At 39.1% G+C, this 19,278-nt stretch overlaps 4 protein-coding genes across 10 annotated transcripts in view; 3 read left to right on the top strand and 1 right to left on the bottom strand.

Annotated features, from left to right (window-relative positions):
- The first annotated feature begins 65 nt into the window (after nucleotides 1-65).
- Nucleotides 66-4,482, top strand: LOC121956789 (GTPase IMAP family member 7-like). Of its 2 annotated transcripts, none has more exons than XM_042505174.2 (3): nucleotides 66-207; nucleotides 649-837; nucleotides 3,043-4,482. In XM_042505174.2, exons 2-3 carry the CDS (start codon nucleotides 765-767, stop codon nucleotides 4,035-4,037), a joined length of 1,068 nt encoding a protein of 355 aa, XP_042361108.2. In that variant the 5' UTR covers nucleotides 66-207; nucleotides 649-764; the 3' UTR covers nucleotides 4,038-4,482. The 2 variants fall into 2 exon arrangements, with proteins under 2 accessions (XP_042361108.2, XP_042361109.2); XM_042505175.2 differs by having other exon boundaries at nucleotides 127-207; nucleotides 652-837.
- Nucleotides 4,483-4,949: 467 nt separating this feature from the next.
- Nucleotides 4,950-14,117, top strand: LOC121957156 (uncharacterized). Of its 2 annotated transcripts, XM_042505679.2 has the most exons (12): nucleotides 4,950-5,835; nucleotides 6,655-6,717; nucleotides 6,847-6,980; nucleotides 7,077-7,130; nucleotides 7,219-7,267; nucleotides 7,429-7,644; nucleotides 8,282-8,373; nucleotides 9,980-10,031; nucleotides 10,296-10,646; nucleotides 10,745-10,829; nucleotides 10,911-11,108; nucleotides 12,617-14,117. In XM_042505679.2, the coding sequence occupies exons 1-11, from the start codon at nucleotides 5,589-5,591 to the stop codon at nucleotides 11,077-11,079; spliced, it is 1,512 nt and encodes a 503-aa protein (XP_042361613.2). In that variant the 5' UTR covers nucleotides 4,950-5,588; the 3' UTR covers nucleotides 11,080-11,108; nucleotides 12,617-14,117. The 2 variants fall into 2 exon arrangements, with proteins under 2 accessions (XP_042361613.2, XP_087947409.1); XM_088091283.1 differs by lacking the exons at nucleotides 10,745-10,829; nucleotides 10,911-11,108; nucleotides 12,617-14,117 and having other exon boundaries at nucleotides 10,280-10,458.
- On the bottom strand, nucleotides 11,723-15,274 carry ccdc97 (coiled-coil domain containing 97). 2 transcript variants are annotated; one of them, XM_042505681.2, is made up of 7 exons: nucleotides 14,856-15,272; nucleotides 14,589-14,765; nucleotides 13,558-13,717; nucleotides 13,135-13,223; nucleotides 12,833-13,025; nucleotides 12,585-12,708; nucleotides 11,723-12,008 (listed from the first exon to the last, which is right to left on the bottom strand). In XM_042505681.2, the coding sequence occupies exons 1-7, from the start codon at nucleotides 14,985-14,987 to the stop codon at nucleotides 11,870-11,872; spliced, it is 1,014 nt and encodes a 337-aa protein (XP_042361615.1). In that variant the 5' UTR covers nucleotides 14,988-15,272; the 3' UTR covers nucleotides 11,723-11,869. The 2 variants fall into 2 exon arrangements, with proteins under 2 accessions (XP_042361615.1, XP_042361614.1); XM_042505680.2 differs by having other exon boundaries at nucleotides 14,589-15,274.
- A 1,158-nt stretch (nucleotides 15,275-16,432) lies between these two features.
- The window catches only part of LOC121956816 (myocardin-related transcription factor A-like), a 45,173-nt gene continuing 42,327 nt past the window's right edge, over nucleotides 16,433-19,278 (top strand). For 2 of the 4 annotated variants that reach the window (XM_042505208.2, XM_088091281.1), the window contains exons 1-3: nucleotides 16,433-16,700; nucleotides 16,833-16,926; nucleotides 18,314-18,375. The gene's annotated coding sequence lies outside the window, so the exon portion shown is untranslated. Of the gene's footprint in view, nucleotides 16,927-18,313; nucleotides 18,376-19,278 lie in introns of all 4 variants that reach the window. The other 2 variants (XM_042505209.2, XM_088091280.1) reach the window with 2 other exon arrangements.

Raw genomic sequence — 19,278 nt, 5'->3', positions numbered from 1 at the left:
TTTGTGTAACACTGACTTTTAAGCCTCATATTAGCTGTAGCTGAACCAATGAACATATAGCCATGTGAAAACTGTTTGAGGATTCACTTTAAAGAGTGTTAAGTTGTCATTTCAGGCAAAAGCTGTGGTTCTGTCAACTCTACTTAGATACTGAACTTACTCTGGATCCCTCAGAGGTTTTTCGTGCAACTCTTCTTCAAATCACCGGTAAGTAAAATACTTTGCCCACTAGATGGCACTTTTCATCAACTAATTTCTCAGTCAGTGCAAGTTTACTCACAAACTTGTGCAAACACATGAAACTTAAATAGTTTCCTGTTGTTCTCTTTTATTATCTGACCCTTAACCAAAGCTGTTCTGTGGTCAGATTTGCATATGAAGTATACAGCATATGGATTTAATTTGGTTTCCATCAACTTACTAATGCATTTTCATCATGAATGTACTGTATCTCTACTTTAAGTAATCACTGTATCAAAGTTTTACTGCTCATTATGCCAGACTTTGATTTTGGCAGTCCTTTCCTTGAACATTTGTTTTCAGACCCTTAAACCTATAAACTCTTGACACGGTGGAGTCGGTGTCAGCCAGTGTCCTGCCCACAGGCGTGCTCTGCATGCTTTCACTTTTTGTTTCACTCCGCATCAGCAGGGAGGAAACTGGAGAGCTGACAGAACTGAACAAAGAAACTTTGTAAGAGCAGCCAAACTCCACAGAAACAGCCTCACTGTCCAGAAAGTGCTGTAAACTGACATTAAACAGACATGGAAGAAATAGAAATCCTGGAAAACAAACAGGACATATATGCTGGTGCAGAGCAGAGGAATGTTGCAGAAGGTAAGTGTGAAAATGATTTCTTAATTCTTTCAGATATTCTCTTTGGTTTTGACAAATGTGTCAACATAAGCTGATTTTGATTTAAAAAGATTTTTATTTAGTTTTAATGGAATAGCCCAACAGTTTGTGACTTATTACTAGAGTTTTCCGTCACATGTTCAACTTTTCAGCTGACTACTTCCTGTATGATAAGCAAACAAAGGCATATTGATACAAGGTGGGTGGGGGGGCACAACATTTCCTGTAACATTGTGTCCTAGTTTAGTCTGTTATAGTTTCACTTTGCAGCAAAGAAGGTTTTGGCATTTTATTAGTGCTCACCATCCTGCTTTTCTTTGTGTATGATAACATCTGACAGAATAATGTTCATTCTTTAAAAAACATGATCAAAATGGAAACTGTGTTATTTTGCAGTCACAGTGAGCTTGCATTTATTGCTTTAAACCCTTAGATACACACGAGGGACATTGGCACCTTGTAAGTGGGTCAACATTGACCCATGTTAAAAACATTTTATTTAGAATTCTACAAAAAGTTTATTAAAGATTTTTTAAATGTTTATATGTCTACTTTTTAGCTTGTTTTAAAGGAAAGGAGCAGCAAAGAATAAATATCTTTCTGGCTGTGATTAACACTAAGTTCTTGTTTTGTTTATTATGATTCAGTACACGTGTTCACATGAAAAGTACAAAACTAGTCATTCAGATTCAGCATAGGCCTACAAAAGAGTAACAGAATACAAAACAAATAAAACAAGCAATAACTTAATGCATAAGATTTATGTCTAAAAAACAGATCAGCATGTGAAAAGTAGAGCAGCTAGTTAAAAATAGAGCAGAATCATTCTACATACACAGTGGTATGCTGCATTGAGCTGGGTTGATAGGTTTGAATGAAACCTGACTCCTCGTGTGATCTAACTCGCTCCTCAGTGAGCCAAGCAGCCACGAAGCTAAGCTATAGCAGTAGTTGGCATTAAATAGGCTTACATGACTGTGAAAGTAATATTATGTAAAACAGGTTAATGATTTATTTTTAAACAAAATACAGATAGTACTCACATGTGTGAAATGTAAAACTGTCTGCTGGAAAAAAACAGCTTATGCTGGTAGCTGGTTTGGTTTTCGCTGATCAAAGATGGTTTTAGATGGTCCTGACCCAGTTCTTGCTGGTCTTTAATGGTCTGACGTACTGGTGTGAACAGCCTGCCATGCTGGTCATGCTGATTTGACCAGCCTGTTAAACCATGCATATTTATTTTTATGCATAAAACATGACAGAAGACTTCAGATAAAATAATCCTTTATAGTCCCACAGTGGGGAGGACAATATAATAGTAAAAATAGTTTTAAAAAATAATTACAAATATTAAAAAAAAAATTAAAAAAAAATACTGAATATCAAAAAAACAAGGTGCCAATTAAATAAGAAAACATGCAAAATAGTAACATAAAGTTACAAGGTGCCAACAACTCACAGTCTAGAAAAAAATAAAATATGTACAAACACTATATACACCAATTGCACATGGAAATTTTTTTGGACTTAACTGATTTATACCCTTTGCTTTTCATACTTACTCCTCATTACACTGTTATTTCTTAATACTCAAGGACATTGATTTGCTTTTAATTTTACAGGAACTTAAATAGTTGAACCAGTTATCTCTCTTTGAGCTAATGTGAAAGAATCCTGCTGGAAATGCCTGACAGAAGTACTGATAAGGATGGTACGGGTTCAAACTTAGTGGATTATCTGGGGAATTAAGTCGCCTCACAGGGAATGACGAGTGTTAATGTTAGCAGATGGAGGAAATTAAGTGATTCTTGCACTTCTGAATAACATACTTTTTAATCTGTAGGCTTGGGGGAAGCTATCAAGTATTTTCAAGTCAGAAGGCTTAACTTAAAGTGAAATCACGAGTCATTGGTGTTGAAGATCAAGTTAAGTTATGAGTCATTTTGGAACGGCTAAATCGAGTCTAAAATCAGCAAATTTGTGACTTGAGTCCAAGTCCCGTGACTCAAGTCCACACCTCTCGTATAATCCTCAGAAATCCAGTATGGGTCAGACTACAGCATTCAAAATCAAAAAAAGAAAATCCAAGCAAATACGAGAAATGAGAACAACAGTGGTCAAGGTACGAACAGCATTAAATTGTGTTAAGTTGTGTGGTAAAATGTTTCCTATTTGTTGAATCCACAGAGCCTGTGAGGATCATGCTCCTTGGGAAGAGTGGGGTAGGCAAGAGCTCGAGTGGGAACACCATCCTCGGGAAACAGGTTTTTAAATCAGACATGAAGCTGGAAAGAGTCACTAAACACTGTGAGAAGGAGTGTGGGACAGTTAAGGATGTGCCTGTCTCTGTGAGTGGGAAAACGAAGGATGTGCCTGTCGCTGTGATTGACACACCCGGCTTTTTTGAGACAGACCGCAACAAGGAGGTAATTGTGCGAGATATTCTGAAGCGTGTCCATCTCCAGGAACAAGGACCTCATGTCTTTGTGTTAGTCGTCCCCATAGGAAGGATGACCAAAGAAGACCAAGATACCAACACACTGATCGAATCAATGTTTGGCGCAAATGTGTGGGACTACACCATCGTACTGTTCACCCACGGGGATCGTTTGGAGGGAAAAACCATCAACGATGTGATCACCAAGAGTGAGGTCAACCTCCGCAACTTCATCCGCAAGTGCACCGGCGGCTTCCATGTCTTCAACAACAAGAACCAGCACGACCAGGACCAGGTGACGAGCTTCGTGGCAAAGATCCAGACCCTGGTGTCCCTGAATGGAGGGCAACATTACAAAACGGCCCTGTATCCCAGAGAGGAGAGGAAGATTAGGGAAAGACAGGAGAGCATCCTGGCAGAGAGAAATAAAGAGATCTGTGGCAGAGAGGCAAATCTGCCGAATGTCTTCAAGGGGCAAGAGTTGGAGACTAAGAAGAAGGAGCTGTGGAGGAAAGAGGAGGAAAAAGCAAGACAAGCTGCAGAGAATTACATCTGCATGAATTCCTACATTTGGAAATTTATCTCCTTCCTGGTAGGAGTAGTAGTGGTGGGTTTGGCTCTTAACTTGCTAAGTGTGATGCTTCTCGCTGGAGCTCTGATATCCCTTTTGATTTTTTTCAAGGAGTCCATTCTTCGGCTGTCCATGTCAGGAAAAACACCCTGGCTTTCTAAGAAAATTCAATAAGTGTGATGTGAGATAGTGAAATTTTTGTTAAGGGTTAGATTTTTGACAAGATAAAATTTATTCAGAACATTAGACAGAAAAGTTGCGGCGGTGTTAACTCTGCTCGACTCAAGTCACCCGACGGTATCAGCTGTGATCCAGCCTGTAAACTCACCAGCAGCTGCTTTTGGAACAAAAGGCATGTCACCTGTTTCAACAGCCAATCATCTTGTAGCAAAGTCTGCTGGTCAAGTTAACCTGTCAGCAGGTGCAGAAGAAACACAAGAGAATATTTTCTAAATTTTATAGCTTTCTCACTCCTTTGTAACAGAATATTGAATCTGCTCTCACATAACACAATTATAAAAACGTATCTTGTTAGATAAATAATGTGTCAAGTTGTATCCAGTGTTTTGTCATCAGCAAGTCTTGAAATTAAAAATTAAATGAATTACTCAAACAGTTATTCTGATGTTATTTTTTGTGCAATGTGTCAGTAAATGGATGTGATGCCCTCCTGTGGCAGGTTTAACAGCATTCACTGCTGGGTGGACCTTCAGCGTCAACTGCACTTCACCGTGTGAGGCAGTGATTTTGAGGAAGTGTGTAGTACTATTGCTCATAGTTTCAGTTTAATTTCGTCAACTGAAGGTCAGTGGAGGTAAGACGCAAGGTTTTGCAATTCTGGAGATTTTAACCAAGTGTAAAGTTGTTTTTTTCTGCTTTCATTTACTGCAGTTTTGTGAAACAATGGCACATTAATATAATAAAAGGACATTGTTGTGTGTTGGTTGTCTCTGTTTTGCTGTGAGCCAGTTAATTCAGTACGTTTGTGCATCAGATACTGTATCATCTAAAAATGTATAGAATTATGACTCAGTATATCAAATGTTGATCTCTTTCAATGTTTCCAGATGTAACATTGAAGTGAAAATGTTTGCTACACAATAAAATGTGCTTTGGTCAGAAAGCAACGTCACCATCTCCTCACGTGTCACGCAGCCTACAGCTTGACGGGAAAACGTCACACAGGTTTAAATGTGACCTGTTCAGCTTTGTCACTTCAGCTCAGTGAAACACACTTTAAAGGCAGCTGGTGAACCTCTCGGAGTCACGATTGTGTCATAGTGAAGTCGAAAATTCGCGGCAGCACATTTCCGCCTCCTCTCGCGTTTTTTTTTTTTTTTTTTTTTGTGCAGGAAACGAGTCATCAGAACCGAGTGTCTGCAGTCATTAGGTGTGTCCGCCGTAAAACCCGTGTTATTCGTGGGCGGCGTGTGAACTATTTGGAGAAGTTGGAGAAGCGCGCGCAACAGGAAAACTGAATTAAACGAAAAAAAATAAAATAAACAGTAGGCTATAAATAAAATGTGGTTTCTTCAAAATGAGCTTTTATCTTTTTGTAGGATGTGAGGGGCAATGAGCAACTTGGTGATAAATGTCTCACAAAATTAGTAACAGGTGACAAGTACATTACCTGATTTTTTTAAATGGGGAAAAAGATTCAAAAGAAGAACAAAAATCAACTTTTTTTGTTGCTGCTGTTTGATTTTTATTTTGAAAGAAGTCTGAATGAAGTGGAAAAGGTGTCGTTCAAGACTCTCTTGTGAAGAAGAAGAAGAAGAAGATTTGGATAGGAGAAGTAGCCTAAGGAAAAAGCAGAGAGTCAGTTATATCCAAGATGATTATGATGATGATGAGGAGGAGGAGGAGGAGGAGGACGGTGCATATGAGGAGAAGGAAGACGAAGAGGAGGAAGACCAGGAAGACAATGAGCAGCCAGGCACATCCACCCACAACCACAAAGCACAAGAAAATGGTGAGTCTTGAGCCATCCATTTATCTTTCTTTAAAATATGTTTCTGTGTTTTGGACAAAAATTCCACAATGAGGATTTAAAAATAAGAGCATTTTACCAAAATCTGTGTTGTCTATGACATCTTCCCCGCTAACAATGGAGGTCAACTGTGCTTTAACGCCTTAAGAGTCTTAAGCCGTTAAAGTGAAATTCTGGTATTTTTCACCCCGGGCCATATGTTTACATGTTTGGATGTGTGAGTAGGCTCGTTTGCCAGTTCTGTGCAGAGCTGATCACCTTTGATCGACGAGCAATGCATGCTGGTAAGATGTGTGTCCCAGCCTTGCTGACTTGCTTTGAGTCATGCAGAAGTGGACGCTGATAATCTTGCTGATAACCATTTAAAATACACTTTCTGTAATCAAACACACTGAACTCTGCTCTTCAACTCTCGCATAGCGACATCTGTCGGCATCCTTATACAACGCAGCAATGCGAGATTTCACTGTGAGATCTCACTGCGAGATTTCAACTTGACTGAGGCTGTTTCTGGGTCAACACCGAGGTTACTCTCAGTCACTATCAACTCCAAATCTTGTTATAACAAGATTGAGCATGTCAATGAGAAAAACAAGCACTTTTGATAGATGCAACTTTGCCACATGCACTCGCGCCACAGGATTACGTTAAAACTGTTGAAGATCGTCGCAGCTCCCACCTCAGCTGTTTACTAAACCCGTGGTTAGTAGGAACCATTCACACATCCCAAACTTGTAAACATAGGCCCCAGGTTAAAAAATACTATAATCCCCCTTAAATGTCAATTTATGCAAAATCTAGGACTGTGGCCTGTAACCTGTGGAAGCAAAAAAGGCATCTTACATGTAGAAAAGCTGGCCAGTGGTAAGTGGAAACCAATATTTATTCAATTTACTATTATTATTTATCTACTACTATTATTATTTGCTTTTCTTGTGTGTTTTTCCCTTTTTGTTTCTAATTTTGTGTTGCCTTATGGTACGCTATGTTTAGATAAGGCATGTATCAAGTCTGACAGCGGCTGGTTTGGTTTACGCGCCTTTGAGATCTTCGGGGGGAAAGCCTCCAGTAAAAAATGGAAAACAAGTATTTACTATAAGAAAAAGCCTCTACAGTTTTGGATTGAGGTAAGAAATGTTTCTCCTTTATCCAGTGTACTTTTCTTTATTCAAGAAAATCTGAACAAACACTAAAACCAAACATACTTCTCATTATTATCACAGCAAGGAGCCCTAACCATCAACAATTATAAAAGGAGAGAAACTGCGACTATAAAGGTAACTGAACTTTACATCACCACAATGCGATACAAATACATGCAACTTTGACAGTAATGATGAGTTTTACATTTTTTTTTCTACCCAGAAAAGGAAAAGCTCATCACCTATTTGCAAATCAGAGAGCACCTCTGAAGGTTTGTCTGCATTTTCTTGTACTCTAACTTAAAAAAGAAATTTGGATTAAACCAATAAGCAAAGGAATGCCAGGTTATTCAATATTCAATATATATTTATTCAATGTTTACACCAACCAGGTAGTAATTAACAGTCATTTATTGTAATATCTCTGTCACAGAGTTAGAATTACAGTCCGCAGATGAAACTGAGGAAGATGATGTTGAAGAAGAATGGCTCTCAAGCAGTGGAAAATTGGCACCAGAGACACAGGAGGGAAAAGAAGAAAGGGTTGGGGCTGAAAATGGAGATTTTGAAGACTCAGGGGATGACAACTGGAATGAAAAGGAAGAAGAAATGGGAGAAAAGGAAGATGAGGATATGCCTGCTTCTAAAGGTGACGTTTCCAACAGGAATCATTGAACTTAAAGTCCTGGTAGAGTAAAATCAGAGTTTTCTTTCTTACACGTTTTACACATTAGAAAATACTTGAAAACGTGAAAAGACTGAACAATGGGAACAACCCCAGGAATGAGTCCTAAAACTCTGAAATGAGCCAGCATGGCAGCACTTCCTGTTCTCCCATCAAATGCTCTGTGATGCCAGAAGGTCATGGTTTGCGATTTGGGAATTCATTCTTCTGACTTCATTGTGTTCATGTGCTTTGAGGTCGTAAAGTGGGAACAACTTGGAAGCTACAAAGAAGATGGGTTACATTTTTATGCTAAAGGGGGGTAGGGGAGCTTCTTTAGTTCAGGAAATGAAGAAGCTTTGAAGAAACTTGAGCAATTTCCGTTGCTAACATTACAGCACTTTTAACTATCCACACACAGACATCTTTTTCACAACGTAAGTTTATGGGGAAAAAAACTTTTGGGGCCCAGTAGCGTCACATGTTGGACTCTGAAATTGTAATTCCAAAGTTTCGCCTTATGAAATTGTTTTTGCTTTGCTTTACTCTGACTTATATGTCAGCGTGTTATGCTGCTAAGCATTGATCTGTTGATGTATGAATATCACTCTTCTGCTTTCAGAGAGGGAGGCCAAAATGATCATTTCAGCATCTGACATAGTAAGTGCGATAGCAAAGAAGAAAGTTAGAGTTGCCATCAAAAGGCTTCCAGAGGTAAGATGGAGAGAAACTGTGGAGCTGTTTTGCCTCTTTTTGTGTGTGCATCATCCGCTGTAATATGTCTCAAAGCACTTCAGACGGTTTTAGCAACGCTAACAGCATGGCTCTGGGGATGGCACTGTAGGTCTGATGATGGTCATTCATGGTCCTCAGTGGATGATTCATAGTGACTTTGGTGATCCCCGACTTTTCCTGTAGCGCCACTGTGAGGTTGAAATGTGTGAAATGTGTGTTTTTGGATGGATTTCCATGAAACTAACACTAACTCCCCCTCCCAGGAAAAACTTTGGTAATGCCTTAACTTTTCAGCTGCGCCATTATCAAGTCAGAATTTCACTTTGTCCAAAACTTGGAATTAAGTCTAAATACTTTCAAAACGAATGAAAACATTAACATTAACATTAACAATAACATTCCCACAAGCGTTTAGCAAATGTTAGCATGCTAACAGGCTACACTTAAGTGGCAAACTTTGGAAATATTATACTTGTTAAACATGCATGTCGTAACATTATGGGCATGTTAGCAGCATGCTGATGTTAAAGGGACAATTCATCACAAAATTAAAAAAAAAAACTGTTCTGCTATGTATCAATCTAGATCTTCTGCGTTGTGATCCGGTTGGTAGGTGTAGTTCAGTAGAAAGAAAATAGTTCCTACATGAAACAGTTAACAACAAGGTCTCAGTAAATTATCTTGAGTAACTGGGCCATGATTTCTGCAGAGACATTGCTGTTGAGTTTTTCAAACATATTTTTTGGCGCTTTGTAGTTCCATTATGTTGGACAGAAAGCAGACATCTCTATGTTAGATATCTCCAACACTCAGCAACTCAAACCAAAACAAGATATGTAATTTGATTTTGGGGGAACTGTCCCTTTAACATTAATCCTAAAGCACCACAGTGACCTGCTGTGAAGCTTCAAATATAAATCAAGTCCCAGTTAGACGCCCACTCCCTTTTACCCTTTTACTAGCCCTGTGTGGCTACACATTTTGACAAAAAAGTCCTGTCTCAATTAGAGGGCCAGTCATCATGCAGTTCGTTTTTATAGAGGTTCTTTAGATGTATAAAACCTGGTTGTTGGCTGCCTGCTGGAGATAATGTTAATTATCTGCTTGGATAATGCAAACAAATGTTTACACTTTTGTCAGTATAAACCTGCACCACACATGGTTAGCTCAGTAAGATTCTCTGCAATTCAGTCATTCAGTTCATTTTTCTGATCACAAGAACACCAAAGAAGAAAACCGTCTGAGTAAACAAGAGAGACACAAAAATGAGGTTTAATGAAACAATTTGATTGTATTTCCATCTTTGCTGAGCAACAGTCTCATAAAGATGCCTCTCCCAGATTTAAGCCTGTTGAGGTTAGTGGTTTAAGCAAATAATAGCCGGGGCTATTAATTGATTGATTTTTTGCGTTGGAAGGTGAGTATTTTATACAGTTTATAGTGTTTTTGGGTGAACTATTCCTTTAACTCATAAAACAGTGTCAGCAGCTTTGAAGAACCTCACACTCTTTATACTGAGCTCCTCTGGTGATGATATTATTTCGCACCACTGAATAGCGCTGTGATGATTCTGTACGTGCTCTAGTTTCAGGCCACAAGAGATTGTAAGTCCGACAGCATGGAGCATCCACAAGAAGGTTTGTAAATATTAATGTAATAATTGTCCTACTTACGCAAACATAACAGTGATTAAATCAGTTGGATTCAGTTGTGGGTTGATGCTGCTACTACATATTGTTCTCTCATCATGCACTGCTTATTGATGCCATTTTAATCTAGAAATGTGTCACTATGTGCTCCATTTTAATATTTTGATAGACCAAAGTAGAAAAAACCTAATTCCACAGTGTTATTGAACTCATCTGATTCTGTTATGTAACTTCAGTTTTATTTGTGAGCAGACAGTTGGTGTAAACCATTGGATGAGGACACACAAAGTGAGTACAGCCATTCGTCAAAGGATGATGACCAGATGTCAGAGCCATCCATTTTCAGAGGCGTCGAGGAAGAAAACGGAGAGGAGTCTACACAAAATAATGAAAGAAAAGAATATGGACAGAGAGAAATTAAAACTGAAACACCTCCATCTTCACCAGTGGCCACGACCCCAGACATCAAACCTGAAATCCTGGATAAAACTGAAAACTTTAGATTAAACAGCATTCACACTGCTGACCTCAATACCTCCTCTGCTGTCACAGACACATTGTCCATTCAGGGAGTTTTTAAAGAAGAAACTATAGAGGGAATGAGTAAGTTGATGGGAAACCACAAAAGAAGTAGTTTCATTTTATTGTGCAGGACCAAAAATGCAAATTTGAATATTTGATATTTTCTACTAACCGTACAGGTGAGCTGGCTGAGTATGGCAACACAGATGCCATGACCTCCGATCACGATGCTGCACATTTACAAGTGATGGCACCAGAGACAAGGTAAGGTCTAATGCTATTTGGAAAAGCAAAGATGCTTCATTTATTTACAAGGACGTGGAATATTTTTTTTTATTTCCACAGGGTCCCACAGGACTCCGACAGCGCTCAGGGTCCAGTCTCCACTTACTCTAATCTGGATACAATGGACCTGGATCAGCTGAAGAGAGAGAAAATAAAAATGCAACTGAAAGTCTTGAAGTTGCAAGATGAATACTACAGTCTGAAAATAGAGAAACTTAAAAAAAAATAAAAATAGTTCCAGCGGATCAAGCCTGCATGGTAAGCCTAAATTCATGCACATCGCATTATTATGAAAGAAGCATTTCACTGCAGGAATGATGGTCTTTTTATAAAACAAGGCTGTTCATGCAGTACAAAGATGGAAACAATATGGCGGTAAGTGTTGTACCGAGTTGTTCATGCCCGCTGAGATTTGCATTCATCTCAAAATGTAAAGCAAAAACTACCACACTGAAATGATTTTTGTGACCAACTACTGTTTAAAAATTATATAAACTTGTTTGTAGGGTTGGCAAGTTATCTAAAGTCTATTCTTTGGGTGTTAAGTGTCTTTTGTAGCGGGTTGTATGCAAAAAGGTTTACATAAAATCTGGGAAGTAGTTTATATAGAATTCGAATGTGTATCATAGGGATAGTAATAAATGTGTACTTCTTTTTGAGTTTGTGATATTTAAGTGACTTGTGTATTTGTTTATTAGGATTAACATATAGGTTATATGTAGGCTTATTTTAAATAAGCGTTTATTCATTCATTCATTGATGTTTTACCAGACTCAGTAATAAGGTAATAATAGTCTTTGTTCTTCGGCTTATGTTCACTTTTGTGGATTGAAGAAGTTTGGTTTGTGCAGGGTGTAAACAAGATTAATAGATTTGCAAAAAGAATCAAAAACAATATTTATTTCCAGCTTTGCTGCATTCATGTGTTACACTTAGGAACACAGAAGCTCATTTTGTACATTAGTATTTACAGTTCAGTCAAAACAGTGACTGTTTAACACTCTTTACGACTACTGCCACTATTCTGTCATCTTTTCCTCCTCTTCATTATTCTCCATCTCTTCCTCCTCCTCTTCATCATCTTCATCAAAGTACTTCTCCTCCGCATCTCTGCTGACTATGTCCAAGTTGTCGTAGTCTGGATTCTCGTCCACCTCGCTGTAATGGACACAGACAAACACTTAAGCTGCGCACTTTGAACGCAACACAAAAACACTGTAACTTTTTCTACAGATAACAATATCACTGATTCAATATTGGTTGGCTGCTATATTATCACTTCAGTGTTTGGTTTATCAGGACAAATATAATATTTAACTTTAGTATAATATTTGTTCAATCTTACAGGTTGTGTTTGCAAAGCAGAAAAATTGAGCAATGCAAGCGAGTCCACAACTTCAGACATCATGTGTTTAAAAGCCATTAAAATGTGTTTACTTCAACAATAAAACCATGTTTATTGTAACAGCAATTTTCAAATATCCTCCTCACTCAGAAATTATTCTCATAAAATGTGGAATAAATTCTATTTTCTGTCATATTTTAAAGCCCCAATTATCCTATTGAGGACCCAGTAGGAATTAATATTTGTAGCAAAACTGTGTTCGGTGTCTCTGTAACACAAATGCAGCCTTTACGTTGTATAAATGCCAATGAAAGCTACAGTTGGTAACTGTTGTGAAAATAACTTCTGTCATATTTGCTTAAACAGTCATTATATTCGCGCTGGCTGACCTATAATTGAAATCCTTGTCTTTGCCATCTAGGAAGTGCTGGTGCATCTGACTGATGAACTCCTCCCTCAGCAGAGCCTTCTCCTCGGGGGTGGGCTCCCACTCCCTCTGCTGGACAGTGTTATCTACAGTCGGAACAAGGAGAGAGACGTGATGACGGACAGAACAGAGAAGGAAGCAGTCAGAGGAAAATAGAGACAGACGAACAATGACAGTTTTCGTCTTTGTCTCTTCACTAGCTTCTCTCACCGTCATCTTCATCATCCTCCTCCTCCTCCCGTGCTCCCTCCTCTCTCTCCTGCTGCTCCTGCAGGCGGTTCTGGATGAGACGCTCCTGGTAGGTGTTGAGAAGGAGGTGGGCGAGCCCTCCTGTGCCTCCCGCTTGTGCCCCTGGTCCCCCCTCTGCATTGTCCAGCATGGCCTCATGTGAGCGCTCCAGCACCTGAAACATGAGTCATTCAGAACGGAGGTTTTTTTTTTTTAAAATGCCGCCAAAACTTAACTCTAAACTTTAAGATGAAACTTCGACAGCGCTGGCATCATGCTCTCACCTCCTCATCAGTCAGGTACTGGCCAATATATTGTTCATACAGCAGCGGCTCCCTCATCCGCATCTGTTCCTCACTGAAATACTCACCCTCTATGAGAGGAGGAGGTGGGACAAAGAAGAGTAATGACGATGTGGAAAGAAGAGCACAGAATTTTTTTTTTAACGCACAGTTAATGTTACACATGATGTAAACATGTTACATTATAATGTATATTTGTATGAACTATCCCTTTAAACCAAAAGCATACGTGTTATCTAGAGTCGTTTTGATTGGCTGCACCATTTAAGAATGATTTACAGCCATTTAAACACAGCTACGGTAAATGAGTTTAACAGGTTCTTACTGAAGGACAACAATCATTCTTGTCCATGTTAAATGGTATGAATTGATATATTCTTTGTTTTAGTTAAAAAAAAGCCCTACCCCTCTGTAAGGCCCTGAGTGCAGCGTAGCGCTGGTTTCGAACCCTCGTCCTGTTGGTGCATCCTGCTGCTCGCCTCTGTATCACTTTGCTGTAGTGAACAGCTCGTGGATCTGAGCTGACGTGGTCAAAGGCTGGCAGGTTGTGGGGCTTTAAGCAGGGCTAGAAACAGGACAGAGAAAAACAGCAAGAAGATATTAGGAGAACAGGTGTGCACGTAAACTGTGTGGTCAGTATTTTAAATACCTTTGCCTGTTTGATAAAAATATTGATAATATACTGTAACCAAGTAACGGCCACTATAGCTCTTTCCACCTGCACATTAGGGAGGATGACAACATTTTTTTTTAAAATTTCAATTAAGCACAGGCAGAGCTCTCCGTGAGTTGTTTGGGTTTTTTTCTCAGCAGCAGTTTGTGACTCGCAGGGTGGATAATTGGCTGGAAAGGTGTTTTAAAGGACTAACTTTTGTATAAAAAAATGTGGAATCTCTCTGTGGTCCTTGTCACCCCTTAAAGGTGCAAACATTTTTAGTGAAAATAAACAAAGAAAGCAAACTGAATTTGTAAAAAACAATAATAATAATAATTGGTGCGTAAAATAGGCATCATATCAAAAGAGGACGGGCAGTCAGTCACCCAGGTCATGGTCTTCACTGATGCTATTTCACTGGTAGCTGGACTTGTCTCAGTCCCTTTAAGAAATTTTGTGTCTCATCCAAGAACTGAAGAAGCTTCTTGGATGAGAGGTGAAATGTCTTCAAGGAACTGAAACAAGCCTTGTTGCCAACGAAATAGCACTTACAGACATCTAATAAAACAGTAAAGCAGACTAAAATGAATAAATAATCAATAAATAAATGGGTAAACTTGGTGCTACATGCCTGCTGCAGAATACAAAAGTACCCACAGCTGGATTTTTTATTTCTTAAAAAATTAATCATTGTACTTTGATTGTTTTGATGCACTGCCAGACTTTATAAAAACACCCATTTTTCCAGAGCTCGCACACACACCGAGCTGTGCACACGTACATGGTACCTCTCCAGGAACACCAGCGGTCTGCTCCTGTACTGATGAAGCAGCTCCTCTCTGCGCTCCTCCAGGGTCAGCTCAGCCTCCCCTTTCTGCTGGCTCTTCACCAGGCTCCCACTCTTAGCTATGACATCTATCATGCCATTTACACACGTGGACTCAGCCTGGCTCGCGTGCTGCGTGATAAACAGACACACGATCATGAAGCGGTGAGCAGACATTTGAAATACACGCTTGAAAACAAAGCTAACAGCAGGTGGTCTCACCTGGGTGTCTGCGGGACTGTTAGAGCCACATTTCTGGGACTGTTTCTCCGGTTCTTCTGGTGTTTCACTCCTGGGTTCACTCTCACACGAACTGGGTTGTTTTTTAACTGGAGGATCGATTTCACCCCACATTATTAACCTTTAACTGGATCACCAACGTGTTTCCAGGGAAGCTAACAGGTCAGCTAGCTTATGTTTAAGTCCGTTGTCAGAAAAAAATGACGTTAACGTTGATGCAACGTAATTGAATATGTTGTCAGACACACCGAAAGGTTTTCTTGATTTGGTGTTAACATGTCCACATGAAAAAAAGTACTCAGTACAGGCTAATAACTATTATTCTTTTCAGTTGTTTAGCATTAGCTATGTTATGCTACCATGTTGGTCCGTCACAGTTATTGGTCCCCTCTCTTGTTACCGGAATATTGGTTCCCCCACGGTCAGCCTGTGCTGCTGATTTTGTCGCCCTCTGGTGGCAGGTGTGTGACCACGAGAAGAATTGGACTAAACTATTATTTTATTTTATTTTTTTTTTTTTAAATTAACACATGCCATTTTGATTCTAAGTATACATGATTTTAGGACCTAGATTTTAAGTTCCAAATACACACCAGTAGGCCTATTTTATGATATATTCATATTTTATAAGGGGCTGCCCCTTATTTGTATGAGAGGAAAGGATGTTGCAAAAGGGGAGGCACTTCAAATCTTTTTTATTTAAATGGGAGGAAATTACGTGCTGTTTTTTTATTACAGCATTTGTCATAGCCAGAAACTTTAAAATACTTTTATTAAAGGAGGAGGGACAGTTATGCATCATTTTAATCCAGTCACCTAGGTAGGTTTGAGAGAAATATTACCAAAATACACAAAATAGTGCTGTCAAACAACAAGTAAAACAAGTAAGTGACAATTGATCACATTTTTTGAACACATTTTCTTTTTTCTTTTTTTTTTTGCATTTTAATACAGTTTTGAAGTTCATGTTGACAAGGAAAAACTATTAATTTCATTATTAGACTGCAAGCAGTCCTATATCATTTTTATTTTATTTGATCAAAAATTGCATGGCACTAGCATAAAATGGGCAAGGGGAGACTCACTGATACCATAGAACCCATTTTCATTCAAATAAATAAAGTACAGTCCCTTAGATTAATTATCAGGCCTACTATTATAAAGTATTACAAGACATTATTAATAACAGGCTTTATTAGCCCACACTTTACTGCCACTGCTGAAGTATTTAGAATATGAGGAAACAACGTGGTTTGACATATCCCATTGAATTTCTCAGTAGCAACGTGTGTGTACCATGATATGCACGATATGAGGGGACAATCAGGCTTAAAACAATTTAAAATTACACAAGAACTCTTTATTATTATTAATTTATTACAAAATATATTATTGTAAAAAAAAAAAGTCAGTGTTTTCGAGAATATACCGGGATAGGTCTTTCCAAAATCTGCAAGCAACAGTGCTAAATATCTTTGCTAAGTTACAAACTAAATGTCATAAAGGTGAATGTTTGTCAGGACAGGTGCGTGTGACGTGAACCTTTCACTCTCGAGCCAAGAAGCGCGCGGCAGCAGAGAGGTGCCACTCCCACAGACATAAAATGGACACTTTATATTTGTGTGTCCACTTCTTTTATCTCATCAAGTAGGTCTTAATGAGACAAACAAATAAGACAGGTTGTGTGGTCGGTCTGGACCCTCGTTTAGGGGACTTTGTCGCGGCTCGCGCTCGGTTTAGTGTCCTCCAGGAAGTCTCAAAGATGCTGCGTTTCACACAGAGACACAAAAACACCGGAGGTTGGACGGTTTTCCTCTCGAAACTCTTGTAAGCGATATTTTTGAAACATTTCTTTCCTAATATGGTAACAGTAAGACTTGTATTTTGAAAGTTTGAGCAGGGAATTATGTTTTTGTCATCCTGGTTGATTTCACAATGTGTATCGCACGAACTTGTCAGCCTGTCCGGACAACCCAAACACTCTGCTCGTCTTTTGTTTGTCTCCATTTGAGCTGACAGCAGCATGGACACCGGGGACAAAGATAATACCAAGGTACGTCTCTACAACAGAGCAGACTCAAACTCATGTTGACAGCTGCAGCTGCGTTGATTTAACTGATACCCAGGGTTTCCCAAATACTTGCATCAGGCTTAATTCATTCAAAAGGTCACTATTTAACAACACTGTGTCCCATATGGAGGACATTTATTATTTCGTTTAGTAGCAAAAGTGCAGTTTAAAGATACAATGTGCAGGATTTAGGGGGATTTATCAGTATCTAGCAATGAGGATTGCAAATTGCAACCAAAGTCAAAGTCAAAGTCAGCTTTATTGTCAATTCTGCAGTATGTACAAGACAAACAGAGGATTGAAATTGCGTTACTCTCAACTCTCTGTGACAGAGAGTAGACATAAATATATATATATTTAAAAAGAGATAAATAAAAACTGTACAATACAAACAATGACACATTAAAAATAGACAAGGCAAAGTTATAGTAGTGCAAATGTATATGGTAGTGCAAGAAGAAAGAAAGAAATTAGCTTATTGACTGGTGGTGATTAAAGTGTCTGTGTGTTGTACCAGCTGAAACCCACCATTTAATATTCCTTTCACAGTTCAGGAGGTTTTCAAACACACACACACACACACACACACACACACACACACACACACACATATGCTGTACTATAGTGATGAATTCCACTTTTCTGCACTTCACTTTATGACTTTAGGCCCATAAGCAGTGACATACATGCTTGCTGTGCTTGCTCAGGTTGTCCAGCAGTTAATCTGTTGCCATTGACTTGGTGATGTTTAAATGCTGCCGCTGACTGTGTTTGATAAAGTCGGCTGAATCTGATTGTACAGATCTTCTGTGCTGCCTGGATGGAGATGTGTCTGAAGCTTCCATGTTTCAGTATATGTAGCTTCTTTGCAGCAACATTTATATCTGAGGAAAGGTCCATTGTCATGGCTACTGATGAGTCTGGATAGGCACGGATGTAAACTTTGCAGCGGCATACATCCATGAGGTGATAACTCTAGTTTTTAAATACTCCACCTGTTTCCACAGCGACTTGTTCTCAGATTGTCTCTGCCTCTGTCCTGGTGTAGAGCTTCTTTAACGTTTTCCTCCTGATAGGCTGCTGCTCTGCACTTCGGAGGTGAGCTTTCAGAAACTAAAGAGGTTAGAGTGACGTTTTCTTTCCTCTGGGCCCCTTGTCGTGGTCCAGGTGGATGGACTCTCCCTGTAAGCCGAATTATTGTTGCAGTACATCAGGTTAAACCTTTGAACATACAGTTGATTAATCATCTTCATCGCCACTGACATGTTACATTTTATGTGCCTGCATTGTATGCTATACATAAATTGAACAACAGTTCCTTTTTCATTTGTCATATATTCCGTTTTTTTTCCTCTCACTTTGTTTTCAGTATAAGTGGATCCAGTGAGAAGGAAACCTGCAGGTGCTGCTTTAACAGGAAATAAAGAGCAGGTATGTTTATCTGCTGCTTTCTACTTGTCAGTCTTCATTTTTCCATTGATAATCCGCAAAAGGCGGCTGCTCAGACAATAATTATGAATTTTAACTCGCCTAAATCATGATGGATTTCCACTATACTCATCTCAAGAGTAATTTACACATGCAGTTAACTTGTGAGGCCGTTCCTCTGCTTTTTGAGCACCTGCTTTACTATTCGTGATACTGTGGAAAACCAGGTCAAGTCTGAGTTGACATAAATGCAACTGTTTGAATAGCCTGCGCTCAATTCGTTGTTTACATTCCAGCACAAACACACTGGGTGTATTCTGGAGCTAAAATTAAGCCGCTGTCACTTCTGTCTTACTGCTTAGTCTCTCATTACAGTAGATGCATCTCAGAGCGTGACGGGCAAGTCTTTGTGATGAGTCTCTGTCAGTGTCAACAAGGTCATCTGCCATGAAATCAAACCCATGTGTCAGGCTGTGGCATTGTTTATATTACTTTGAGTAAGGGTTTCAAATGATTTGCAGAGCTGCTTTTGGTGGGCTGAAAGTAACAGCTGCACCGCTTTGATGGCACAAGGCGGGTTTCCGTTAACCTTCAAATTGTGCAAATTGAAACTGCGAATATAAAAAAAATGAGGTGGTATTCCAGGTAATTCGAAAAGGCCATATTTCGTAAAACTGCAAAGGTATCGTTCAATGTAAAAAGAATCTGACCTTAAAATATCGGCTGCAGCACAACCATAGTTAAAATGTTATACATGGCCTCTTAGACATTTTCTGTGTGTGTGTGTGTGTGTGTGTGTGTGTGCGTGCGTGTATTTGGTCATCCGGGTTACCTTTCCTCGATGAGTGGCCAGAGGCTGATTATGTAATGTGTTGCCACAGAGAGTGTTTTTTTTTTTTTTTTTTA

The sequence above is a fragment of the Plectropomus leopardus genome, chromosome 18 (assembly GCF_026936395.1).
Source record: "Plectropomus leopardus strain MGB_pleo_1.0 chromosome 18, ASM2693639v1, whole genome shotgun sequence".
Taxonomy (NCBI): domain Eukaryota; kingdom Metazoa; phylum Chordata; class Actinopteri; order Perciformes; family Serranidae; genus Plectropomus; species Plectropomus leopardus.
This window is presented reverse-complemented; position numbering and strand designations above follow the sequence as displayed.